We start from the raw sequence: 14,286 nt of genomic DNA on the forward strand, positions 1-14,286 counted from the left end.
AGTACTATCAACTTAAGAAGCCTGAATGGCAAAGAAATGGAGTTAGCAGAGGAATTAGATAAGTACCAGATCGACATAATAGGGGTGACTGAAACAAAAAAGACCAAAACTGGCGAGATCTTTCTGAGCAAATGTTATATTCAGGCAATGACAATCAAGGAAAAGAAGGAGTAGCCATAGTATTCGACACAAAATACGAGGCTAATCTGCTTGAATGGCAGTCAGTCTCAAGTAGAGTAATGTGGACAAATATGAAAATGGGGAACTGGACAATGAGACTTATTTGTGACTATGGTCCCACAGAAGGTTCTACTAAGGTAGAAGTGGAGGAATTTTTTGATGGTTTAGAAAAAGCAACTGACACAATGAAAAAGGAAAAGTTGGTCCTTGTTGGGGATCTAAATAGCAGAGTAGGAAATGATTGTGAGACATACAAAAATATTTTGGGAAAATTTGGGGAAAAGAGCAAAGCTAATAATGGCAAATATCTGTTGGATTTCTGCTCAGAACATGGACTGGTTATTACTAACACCAGTTTCCAACATAAAAATGTGCACAAATTCACATGGATAGAAGAGGCAAGGAATAAGAAAAATCTCATTGACTATGTTATTGTTGATAGTGATGTTTTCTCCCTGGTGCAGGACACCAGAGTGTACAGAGGATTTGAAATTGGAAGTGATCACTATTTAGTCTTGAGCAGGATAAAATTGAATTTCATATTGAAAAGAATAACATGTAAGAAAGTTTTAAAGCGAATAAAAGTTGAGCAGCTCTCAGATGTAAACTGTAGACTAAAATACACAAAGATTATTGAAGAAAAAATGAAAGAGAAATACAATTTTATTAATACAGACCAGTATTTTACAATAAAAAACATATATTCAAACCTACCAGTTTCGCCAGCAAACTGTCTGGCTTTTTCAAGGTATTACGGAGATATGAAAGTTAGTAAATGCAAATTAAAAGGAACATAAAAAACGATGTAAACCAAGCTAGTAGCTATGGTTACACGTTTCGCGTGACAGAGATGACTTATTGTTCTTATTCATTATCATGCATGTGTGTTTGTTGTAGACTTGTAATGTGATTATTGGCTAGCTGTAGTTCAGATTGATTGAGAGAGAGGATCAAGTTTTTCCACGAACTGTTTAGAATTACACCCTGATTTCTGTTGAGGTTTCCGCCGGTTATTAGTACTATTGTGGCTTCCTTAAATACACGATGCCTGTAGTCGTCATCGAGATATAGCATGGAGCTGTTTTGCCAATCTATCGTGTGGTTAGACGTGCAGAAATGATGTGCTAAGCCGGAAGAGATGCTTCTGTTGTATAGATTGGCAAAACAGCTCCATGCCATATCTCGATGACAACTACAGGCATCGTGTATTTAAGGAAGCCACAATAGTACTAATAACCGGCAGAAACCTCAACAGAAATCAGGGTGTAATTCTAAACAGTTCGTGGAAAAACTTCATCCTCTCTCTCTCAATCAATCTGAACTACAGCTAGCCAGTAATCACATTACAAGTCTACAACAAACACGCATGCGTGATACTGAATAAGAACAATAAGTCATCTCTGTCACGCGAAACGTGTAACCATAGATACTAGTTTGGTTTACATCGTTTTTTATGTTCCTTTTAATTTGCATTTACTAACTTTCATATCTCCGTAATACCTTGAAAAAGCCAGACAGTTTGCTGGCAAAACTGGTAGGTTTGAATATATGTTTTTTATTGTAAAATACTGGTCTGTATTAATAAAATTGTATTACTATTATGAAACGACCAAAAATGTATACTTTAAAAAATGAAAGAGTTTGAGAACAGGAATCAAACCTTGGAGATTCAGTGGCAAACTCTGAAGAAAACATTGATTGATTCTGCCAGAGAGGCATGTGATGAGGTTGTCTGCAAGGATAAAAAAATCAGAACTACCTGGTGGACACAGGAAGTTAAAGAGACAGTGAAGGAAAAGAAGAAAGCATATCAAAAGTTCCTGTCAAATAAGTCAGCTTGTGCTCTTAGAGAATACAGAGACAAATGCAAGAATGATAAACACTGTGTAAAACTAGCTAAATAAAAGTCATGGGAGGACTTCGGCAAGAATATAGAAAATAAATATCAAGAAGGTGGCAAAATATTCTGGAGGTTGTTGAAGAAGCTTAGGAATGGAGGAAAGAGTACTGTAAAAGGAGTTAGAGATGATAAAGGTGACATGAAAATGGGAGAAAAAGATATCCTTGAAGTATGGAGTAATTACTTCGAAAAATTGCAAAATGAAACAAGCAGTGATGACAGCACAGTGATAAAAAACACTGACCAATCATGCAGTCAGGAATACATATCGATACTTGAAGTAGAAAAAGCCTCAAAGGCTTGAAATGTGGAAAGGCAGCAGGAGTAGATGATATTCGACCAAAAATGCTGAAGTATGGTGGTATAAAAGTCTTACAGTGGCTGCACTGCATAGTTCAGAATGCCTGGACAGAGGGACGAATTCCAGACGATTGGAGTAGAGCTCTCATGGTACCCATATATAAAAAGGAAAATAAAACTGAATGTGAGAATTACAGAGGTATTTCCCTACTGAGTGTTCCTGGCAAGATCTATGCAAGTATACTTGAGAAACGGTTGAGAAGAATTGTGGAAGAAAAGCTTGGTGAAGAATAAGCTGGATTTAGGCCAAACAGAGGCTGTCAGGATCAGATCTTCACTTTACGACAAATAGTCGAGAAAGCATGGGAATAGAACAGAGATCTGTATTTAAGTTTTGTCGATTTGGAAAAGGCATATGACAAGGTGCCAAGAGAGAAGCTATTCAACACGCTACAGTTATATGGTGTCAATGGGGCATTATATCAAGCAATACTTAGTCATTATTAGTCTTTATTTGAGTTGTAAGTCAGTAGTTAGAATTGAAGGAAGCACAGAAAGGTGGTATAATGTTAAATCTGGTGTGAGACAAGGATATACATTATCCCTTCTGTTATTCATTATCTATATGAATCACATTATGAAGGAAAGTGGTATTAAACATGATATCAAAATTGGAGATGTTAATGTCAGCTCTTTGCTTTATGCAGACGATGTTATACTTCTAAATAAATCCGCTACAAGTCTGCAAGATTCTCTGACTAAATTGAATAGCTGTTGTAATAGATATTGTATGAAGGTCAGCAATAAAAAGACAAAGACAATGAAAATAGGCAGAATCATTGAAAATGTCAACTGTGTTGTGAATGGAGAACCTGTGGAACAAGTAAAACATTTCAGCTACTTAGGCACGATTTTTACTGAAGATGGTAAATTAAATATAGAAATAGATAACAGAATCAGCAAAGCTAGTATGGTGGGAAGTCAATTGAATAAATTCATATGGAATAACAGAGAATTTGCTTTTCATCAGAGAAATTAGTTGTTACACTAAATTAGCTGTATACAAGACAGTGTTCAAACCAGTTTTAACTTATGGATCTGAGAGCTGGGTCAGAAGTAAAACACTTGACCAAAGACCAGAGACCACAGATATGAGAGTCCTGAGAAAGATTATAGGCATGAACAGATGGCCTGAATGGCAATATCATATTAAAAACGAGGATATTAGGAAACAACTGAACATTTTCAACATCCAGGAATGCATTAGCAGAGCTAATCTCAGGTGGTATTGTCACTTAAACAGAATGGGCGAAGAAAGATTAGCAAAACAAGTGTTCTCTGCCAGGTTGGCAGCAAAACGACTCAGAGGAAGACCAAGATATAGATGGATTGATACGGTACAAAGTGCCTTAGTCGATAGAAATATAAGATCTGATAATGTTGGAGTCTTGACAAGTAACAGACTGATTTGGAGGAAAATTGTAGACAGGAAGTTAGTAATGATGTAATTTTTTTCATGTAGTACTATCATATCCTGTACACCCCTTGAGGGTACATGGCAGTAATTTGATGATGATGATGATGACATTGTATGGCACACACAGAGTACATGGAAAGGGATAACAGTTTCAGTACAAAATGATAAGGTAAAAGCCATTTGAGGAAAATGTCTATGTATTATCATGTGCTAATTTAAGAGTCCACTGATGGCAACATGATATTCAAACTGAAAGTCATGGGTAATACTATCCCAAGTTATTACCAGGTGAGTGCTCCTGAAATGCTAAGAATCCGAAGTACTAGAGAAGGCAGGATACCTCTTTTTACCATCAGTTCCTAAATAAGCTATGTTCAGAAATTATAATAATTATTATTATACAGGCACCTCCATTGAGTCCAGACTCATTGCAAGAGACCCAATCTATCATACCTCTCCTTGAACCCATTAACAGAAAAAAACACTCACAACTGACTCTGCAACCCATTCCACTCATTCACCACTCTCCAAACAAAAAATCTAGTCCTTACACCCATACTACCGACCACATCTTTACTCAACTTCCAGGGATGACTCCTTGTTCTGGTCCCTCTAAGAAATGCTGAAAGATTTTCTCTACATCTATCCTATAAAATCCTTTAAGCAACTTAAATTTTTCTATTATATCCCCCCCCTCTTTTTCTCTGTCAACCAGCTTCTGCAATCCACACATCTTCAATCTATCCTCATAGGGAATATTCCAAAGACCATAAGAAGCCATCTTGGTCACTCGCCTCTGAATCCTCTGCACTGCTTCCTCATCCTTAAGAAACCCATGGGACCAGACTTGAGCACAGTTATCTAGATGTTGGTGTATCAAGGCCTTATAAAGAGGAATAACTTCCTTGTCTCTATTTGTTAATGTGTTCTTCAATAGCCAAATAATCTTATGGGCTACCTTAGCAATATGTCCTCTAAATTTTAACTCTCTCTCAACCACCATCCCTAAATCTCTAGCTTCATCTATATCCTGGAGTAGAGTGCCATCAATGTGATATGCAGCTTGTAATCTATTTATCCCAAAATGCATAACTTTACATTTCTCGACATTAAACTAACACCCATTAACTTTTGCCATACTGACAGCCTACTTAAATCTTTCTGCAAGCTTGCCACATCGCCTTGATTAATTATTACTTTACCTAACTTTGCATCAACTGAATATTTCCTTTCAGATCATTTTCCATATTATTTAACTACAAATTAAACAGCAATGGTCCCAGCACTGAACCTTGTGGCACACCACTAGTCACCAGTTTTCACCTCGATTCTGCCCCTCCATATACCACTTTCTTTTTTATGTCTATCCAGCAGTCGCCCTCTTATCTACTTAACCAGTGTCATATCCATCCCCATTTGTTCTAATTCATGTAATAGGATTCAATGTGGTATTCTGTCAAATGACTTTGCAAAATCCAACAAAATCATCATGTAGCCATCTCCTTTATCCAATTCAGCTGTTACTCTATTATAAAAAGTTAGTAAATTATTAAGGCATGACCGACCCTTCACAAAGCCATGTTGACCGCTCATACAGTATCATATTTTTATCTACCCATTCTTGAATTCTCTTTTTTACCAATTTTTCTGGTACCACCATGCCTGAGATACTGAGACTTAAATTAAACAGCTTAGTCAAAGGCATTGGCCCCTTGCACATTCTCACAAAACCCTAGCCGATTGAGGTGTATTTACATTGAGATTCTGCAGTATACTAAGAACCTCCAATTCATCCACCTCTGTTCCTGCATTAGTATCTGTCACATAGTAGTAACTGCACCAGGAAGCTTGCAAAGTGGTCACTCAGTAACTCAACTATTTTATCCAATTCTGTCTCCTCGTGACCATCATCACTCATTAAGGTTAATCTTCCATACTCATTCGTCCTCTTACTTGCCACATAACAAAAGAACTCTGTGGAATTTCCTTTGGCCTACTTGACTAAATTCTTCTCATAATCTGATTTTGCCTCCCTTGTCATGCTGGTCACCTTTCTCCTGAGCCTTGTGCAAATGATGAGTGTGCTGGTCACTTTTCTGTTTATATACCCTCCACAGAATTTTCTTCTTCTGTAGCTCATGCTTAATGATATTACTCATCCATCTAACTCCTATTCGGTTAACCCTCATTACCCTAGGTACATAATTTAATACTGCTTCCTCTAGAAGACCGTTAACTATATCCCATGTACTACTAAATCCTTACCCTGCAGTGTTTTATGCCATGGAACAGATTTAAGCTCTTTCCTAAGCATGTCATAATCACCTGCCTTATAGTTCCACAAATACCCCTTCTTCATAGAATATTCCTCATGTTTTACAATCTCCCAAGACTACATGGAATTATAGACACGCTAACACAAGAATATTTTAATATTTGTCAAATATTTCAGTCTGAAACTAACAGACTATCTTCAGTGGCTACATAGGAACAGTTTTTAGCAAGATGGAATACCAAATGAAATTTTTCCTCTCTTTAATGCTTAGCAATGTAACATCACACGGCGCGTTCTACTTTTGAATGATCAATTGTTGGATTCCACCTTGTTAAAAACTGTTCCTATGTAGCCACTAAAGATAGTCTGTTAGTTTCAGACTGAAATATTTGGCAAATATTAAAATATTCTTGTGTTAACGTGTCTATAATTCCTAATTATAATGTCACACGTGTCTCTCAAGAGTAACAAGACTACATGGTCACTTTCACCAATTGGAGGCAATGTTGTCACCTTGGTTATGAATAGCTCTTCTGACTCTATGACCACGTCCAATAATCCTCTCCCACCCCTAGTCCCCTCCATCACATGCTACCTTAAGTAATTATCCCTCAGCAGGTGTATAAATTCTATTTCCATTCTGCCATGTGATCTTTCTTCCTTCCACTCTATATCTCCATAGTTGAAGTCCCCCATAATAATTACTCAACCTGTACTCATTGTACTAATTTTGCGATGCATATCTTCCAGATCATCTGTGGAACTCCCTGGTCTATAGCAACAACCAACTGTATATTTTGTCTTACTGGTCGTAATCTCACACCAGATTGTTTCAAATAAACAGCCACCCCTCCTGCCTGTCTCCTATTCTTTTTGGTTGCAATTCATCTACTATCATCAGCAGTACTTCTCCCCCAATCCTATCTTCTCTATCGTTCCTGAAAATAATAAACCCCTCACATTCCATCCCTGTAACTACATCAGCTGCTGTTAGCCAAGTTCTCACTAATGCTTATAAACTTTTGGCAAGGTTGCACTAATCAATGCCAAAAACTCTTCCCTCTTGTTCCGGATACTTTTGGCATTAGTATATAGAAATGGCAACATCCCTTTATACCCCCCCCTCACCCACCTTTACTTTCTGAATTGACTACCCTATTCAATATTTTTGCTTGAAAGGCTAGATTCCTCACTTGGTCATTCTCACACTAACTTGTTTCATGGGTGCCTTCAATTCTTTCATTTCAAAAAAAAAAAAAAAAAAAGAAATTATGTAGAATTTGTGGATCTTTGGTCTCTGTTTGATGGAAAGAAGGAGGTGTACAATGAGGATGGACTTGATCTGAATGGTTTTGGTGTTAGGTGTCTGGAGAGCTTTGTTCACCGAGCATGCATGCTGATATGCAAATTCAGGGAAACTCACTTGCTTCCTCCCTAATTGCTTAAGTTTCCCTGAATTTGCACATCAGCATGCATGCTCGGTGAACAAATCTCTCCAGACACCTAAAACCAAAACCATTCAGATCAAGTCCATCCTCATTGTACACATCCTTCTTTCCATCAAACAGAAACCAAAGATCCACAAATTCTACATCATTCCTTTTGCACATTCTATGTATACACTCATTGGCTATCAATGCCTTCCTCCTCAGTTCGCTGCTATCATAGTGTGGTAGGAGACTTACAATCTTCACCTTCTTGCTCTTCAGTTTTACCTCTTCTTACAACTCCTTTACATCCTCCCTCATAGAATACTTCTCGCCTCTCAAATCATTGGTACCAACCAAGACATCATTTCCTTCGACTTACCTGCCTTTTTGCATCCAGATAGCATGGCTAATATCATGAATTTCTGCTCCCAGGAAACACGATTTTGTCATACTTTTATTAAGTACTCCCATAATTATTGAGTCTCCATACATAATTTTCTCCTTAACTTGTTTTCTTGTTTGTTTGGTCTTTATTATTCCAAATTACCAAAGTTATGCTCTACCTATTTCATAACAAAATAATTTGGTTTGTTTAAGGTAAGTGAAACATTTCACTTCCATGTCGACTGAATTTTGCTTATGCCAGCAGAGGATATTATACATCGTAGCAATAAGATGCTGCAAAATAAGCAATACTGGCTCACTATAGTAAGCTCTTAAGGACCACAAGAATAGTTTGTTATAGTGGATAGTGTGTTATAATTGATTCCCTTTAACTTTAGTATAGTACTGTGCCTATCAGACTTCAGTTGGCTTTTTTCTCCTTTCCTTTTCCTTTTTTTTTTTTTTTTTTTTTTTTTTTTGAAAGTCGTTATAGCAAGCAAGTGTAAAATATTTTGCACTCAAAAATATCTAAAAACATTTTTATACAGGCTTGTTCAAAATGATCAGTATTATTGAAATGGTTATGAGCCATTTTAAACAGCCCAGTCAAGAAATCAAAGGTGAAGAAAAAAAAAAAAAAGTATTAATAGACATAGAAATTACCCATCTAAAGGGGAAAAAAAGTATTTGTTTAAGGATTAATGAAGAATAATATTTGCCACTTATAAGTGAATTAATAAGTTACCTTACTCATAGCTGTCAGAGCAGGTTCACAGGCTGCTTCCAGATCTTGAACTAACAGCTGAATACAGTTAGATATGACACTAAAATAATAATGGTGATAGAAATTTATATTCAAGTATGATTTTGCCTGTTTAACAGAGTAAGCACAGTAAATAATATAAATAGTAATGTTGCATTTAATGAAAGCATGACTTAACCATATGTAATTTTTCCTGGAGCTCAAGATGCCTCTGAACACTTAATATTATTTCTTTTAAAAAATTGTAAACAATTAATTCATTTATTCATTCAATAATTAACTAAATTTTATTTAATTATTAAGTAAATATCTTGCCTTATTCACCAGTCTCTTCAGAAGAATAAAAAAACGTGTACATAAGGAAGACAAGACTGAGTATTAAATAGTGTCTATGGTACAGATGTCAATATACTTATCATTTAACTTACTCTGAATCTAAGAATCAGACATACACAAATTACTACATAGTGTCATACACAGTCTAGCCATAAATACTCTTATAACTTGAACAGTGCATAAACCTTTAATCTATCAGTAAATCATTTACAGCTTTCAGCACATGCATATAGCAGCATTCGATATTTGAAATGCCCCTCTTTTGCTTTCATGCATGGCCGAAGTCTGTAAGGCCACATATTGATGGCAGCACATGCAACAGAAATGCTTCCACTGCCCACTCCAAATCCACCTTCAGGCTGGGGTGTCGTTTCTTGTAGGCTACTCTCTCAAGCTCCAACCACAATTTGAAGTCCAGAGGATTCAGATCAGGACTTCCAGATGGCCAATCAAATGATGATATGGGGTTGGGCACATTCATCTCCAATGACTGTTGTGTGGTCCTCATCTTTTGTGCTAGGACTGAGTCCTGTTGGAAGGTCCACTGTCTACTGTGAAACAAAGTGTTGTTCAGGGATCATACCACAGGTTCCAGCACAATGTCTTGATATACTTTGGCAGAATGTCATCCCTGCCTCCCTCCAAACTATCACTGATGAAGGGTGTTGACCTCTCTGAATCCTGGGTGCTATGGCATGTGCTGTGTGACCATCTGGGGTATATACCCATTGTTTTGGCAGTTAAACTCATCAATAGTGAAAATCTTCTCACTGAAGAGGATATTACCCTCTGTCTTGTAAGGTGTGGTGTTAGGAAGTGTCCTGTAGAACGATGATAGGCTCTCGCTCCCAGATCATCAGTTAGTACATGTGATATTGTTCTCTGTGAAACATTCATCTCTTGTGCCATTACTTTCCACATTCTCACAGGATTATGGCACAGGAGTGCTTCACAGCCCTCACAAGGGTCAATGTTGACTTGTTCTTTGGCAGTCAGATACATCTTTTGTATTGTTATAAAGATTAATAGTCCAACACACGGACATCCTGCTGATCCCAAGTGTTTTTAGTATGTTGAAAATAATAGGTGGCTGCATTCCAACCTTGTGAAGTGCTATTACAACTACATGATTCTCATAATCTCACCAATGCATGTTAACCCATATAGCTAGACAACTCACTCTCTCTCTCTGCTGATAAACAAGTGAATGTTGGTTCCACACAGAGCCACTAATGGAACCAGGCTTGCACAATTCTGTGGACAGCATAATGATGTGCAGAAATTGTACTCGTAATAGTATTTATTGCAAGACTAGGTATATTGGCTACCTGAAATTATTCAAAAACCTACCTACCCTAGACAAACCCAGACTTATAGATTGTCCAAATATAAAAATACTCCCATGAGATCTGTAGAGAACAGTATTGGTTTCCTTCTACATACAAGATGGCCAAATACTTTGTCAAAGTGAGAAAGTGCATTAATAACTTTGTGCAAACTTCAAGACTTGCTTCTCAGACATCTCATTAAAGATATTGGCCAGAGGCATAGCTAGGGAGGAGTGGATGGGGTGGTCCGCCCCGGGCGACACTTTGAACCTTTTTGAACTTTTGCAGTTAATTCTAAAATACAGTCTCGAGAACTCATTTCCAAATATTGTAATACTACTACAAATTTTCCTCACAATTGCTGTAAGTGTTGCTAGTTGTGAGAGGAGTTTTTCTAAATAAAATAGATTAAGAATTACCTACATTATTATGAAATAGACTGCGCAGGTGTCATCGACGATTATTATTATTATTATTATTATTATTATTATGTGACACCTTCAGGGAGTCCAAAGACTCATCGAGGGAGAGTGTGCCAACAGCATCAAACGAATTACCCCGTCCAACTACTAACCATGCTCAAACTTGCTTAACTTTTTGCATGAACCATTAGTAGCAGAGGCTCTACCAATCGACCAATCTTTGCTGGCTTTGCTAACAGAAAAGCAAGAAAAATAACATTTTAGAATGTGTTGAAATTAAAGTTTTACTTCAAAAATAAACATAGTGTTTTAATTTATTTCCCTTCGTTTTGACTTTTGGTAGTATTTTTGGTGTGTATTGAGAGGGGCGGCAAACTCAGGGACTGCCCCAGGTGGCAAAAGCTCTAGCTACACCACTGATATTGGCAGAGGAGCGTTGACATACTATGGTCTCTAATGTCTCTTCAGAACTAATTTTGGCATACTATGATCCCTAATGTCTCTTCAGATCTTTTTTAAAAATAAAAATTAAAAAAAAAAAAACACCTGCAATATGCTATATTTGCCCTATTTGCCAAGCGGCATGAATATGTAACAAACGTTTTTAATATGCCTTTGTAACTAACACCCTAGAATCTATTTATCATGGAAAAAGAAAACTATTTCTACCCTTCCTTGATATTCCAGTCACTCATTACCAAACAGATTCTTATAATTTTCTATCTACCTAAAACTTACTGAAACCAGAGAGGATAACCATAATCTTTCACACTAAACAGTAGTTAACAGAACTAGAACCATTCAGACCACATCAGCCTCACAACTAAAATTAACCACACTCATGACACTTTTAGCCAATATGTCCTTCTTCCCAAAGAAAAGTCTGCCTTACAAATAAAAAAAATAATAATAATAAATAAATAAATAAATAAAATAAAATCTAATGAATCAATGTAAACTATTTGGGAACATTGATCAAGTGTAAACGGATAAGTATTTTAATACCGACTAGTTTCACCAAACTTAAGCTGTTAGCATTGTCAGGGTACAAGCACTGAGGTTAAAACATATCACAAAATAGATCTTAAGTGTAAAATCTAATGAATCCTTTAGATTTGGGGACAATGCAACAAAAAAAAAAAAAAAGCATGAGTTCTTAACAAGTTGAATGCTACTGATGACATAATGGGTAAACTTCCCACCAGTGTCAATAACTTATTTTCTCTTCAAAAATATATAACAGTTAATACATTTTTCACTTTATCACTTTACAAATTTTTCATTAGTAAAAACGTTTTCAGAGCTTGTGGTTGAAAGTTTCTAGTCCTACATGGGTAGGGAACAGCCAGCTCATTAGAAGCAAGTGACCCCAATGTCGCACTAATATCCCCAAGCAGCTATCATAAGTCAGCTACCAACTTGTCACTGCTGTCAAAATGCTCTTAGTATTTTCACTTCAATAATATACAATTGTTATTTTTTTTTCACTTTGTCACTGTAGCTACAAACTTTATAATAAAGAAAAATTATCCCATAGTTATGGATTAATACTTATTTTATATATACTATCTATGAGATATCTTTCAATAAGTTATATATCTGCTCCTGAAACAAAATAGTTTACACCTGTAAAAAAATGCCTATTAATGTTAGTACAATCTTGGTGCAGCTTGTTTCTAATAAGCTGGAACCTCCCCACTTTCACCTTCCAGTGGATCTAAAACTTTGAACCAGTAATATAGACATGCAAGCTCTGAAATCATTTTAGTACAACTCTGTTGGTCTAATTTTTTTAATTTATTTTAGAAATTTGATATGTTATTTCTCTCATTATTTGCTTCTAAAATGTGTTTAGTGAATTTCATTATAGTTATTTCATATGCCAATCTTCCCTTTCTCTTCACTTGAAATATGTGCATCAGCAAAAAACTATCATTTAGTCTGCAATGCAGGCAGTTTTTCCGGATGATCCGACTTACAGTTCCGTACTTACGAATGGGATCTCAATAATATAAGGATAATTAATAATTAAATAATTAAATTAATAATTCAGGAACTAGTTTCTTCTACACATGTAAACAAACCTGCATGGCATAAGTGGTTTGTTGGCACAGCATCTAGCAGCTAGTCTCATTGTTTATAAGGCTGTTTATGCACAGCATCACTTTCGTCTTAACTTTTTTATTCAATTTTGTGAGTCTGTGATTACCCTTATTACCATGTAACCAAAGCGAAAGTTCGCTGTAAGTCCAGGTGAGCCTGCAGCAAAGAGAAAGGTGATTACAACTGAAATGAAAGTAGAAATAATTAAGCATTCTGAGAGAGACCAGACACCATCATTCACTGGGAAAGCATTAGGCTTCAGTCGCTCAACTATCAGAACAATTATAAAGGATAAAGTAAGAATAATGGAACATGTGAAAGGCAGTGCTCCAATGAAAGCATCAATTATTCCTAAGTAGCACAGTGAATTAATTATTGAAATGGAAAAGTTATTATTGATTTGGTAAGAAGATCAAAACAAGCGTAACATTCCTATTAGCCTAGCGTTAGTGCAATCAAAGGCCTGAAGCATTTTCAACAGTTTAAAATACGTGTGTGTAGCTGCAGCAACTGAATTTCCTGAAATGTTGAAGAACATTATTGAGGAGGAGGGTTATTTTCCAGAACAAATATTTAATGTACAGGTAACCCTTGTATAATGCGGTACTTATAGAATGTGGTCTACAAATTGTGGTATCCCTTGTTCAATGTGTTTCGATATAACGTGGTCCACAATTTCTAGTAACCCTTTATTTTTATTTTTTTCATATTTTTCACCGCGGGACTTAAAAATCAAATTTTATCTTCGTTAAATTTGTGTCTGCCCATATCGTGCAAGTAGTTATAAGTATTGAATTTAGTTTTATTGTATCACTGAATAAGGTACTGTACAGAGGGCTTTTACAGTCTGTGTCATTCTCAACAAATAGTGCAATTAGAGATAGATGGAATAAAAACGGTGCTAACTAATAAATCACATGTCCCCCCCCCCCCCCTCACAGAAACTTTGCTGTATAGACTTAAGCAAAACCATATGTTGCACCGAAACACAGTATCTAACTAAAAACTATTGTCCAATTTTGTAATTATGAAATATGAAAGTGTTTTTTTTTATTGCATTTGAAATTCTCAATGTCATTATGACAGATCACAAAGGCTAACTTAAAATAAAAGACTACCAAGAATTGAAACATGCCATATAATGAATGTGTGAGTTCACCTGCCACCTCAAACGCAAACAAGAAGCCATAAAAATCAACCAAGGGTTGAAACGTTTGTGTGAGTTTAGCCAGTCAGTAATGAGAAGTTCCATTGGAACGATAAATGACACCCTGTTGTGAATGTGTTAAAACTAATAGTGAATGTTGTTATGACAGTTTCAGATGTTATGGAATTCGAATGAAGAGCATTAGCATTTCAACTCAACACTTGTCGGTGGCTTTTGTCTT

The 14,286-nt window shown here is 36.2% G+C and overlaps 1 protein-coding gene across 4 annotated transcripts in view; it reads right to left on the reverse strand.

The window, feature by feature from the left end:
- Vps53 (vacuolar protein sorting 53) overlaps positions 1-14,286 on the reverse strand; it is a 349,419-nt gene that overhangs the window by 109,727 nt on the left and 225,406 nt on the right. For all 4 annotated transcript variants that reach the window (XM_090412655.1, XM_090412656.1, XM_090412658.1 and 1 more), the window contains exon 16: positions 8,692-8,770. In XM_090412655.1, the coding sequence (XP_090268781.1) occupies positions 8,692-8,770 (79 nt within the window). The remainder of the gene's footprint in view (positions 1-8,691; positions 8,771-14,286) is intronic.

This window comes from Typopeltis vanoorti, chromosome 23 (genome assembly GCF_054136105.1).
Source record: "Typopeltis vanoorti isolate ZY-2024b chromosome 23, IOZ_Tvanoo_1.0, whole genome shotgun sequence".
In the NCBI taxonomy this organism is placed as follows: domain Eukaryota; kingdom Metazoa; phylum Arthropoda; class Arachnida; order Uropygi; family Thelyphonidae; genus Typopeltis; species Typopeltis vanoorti.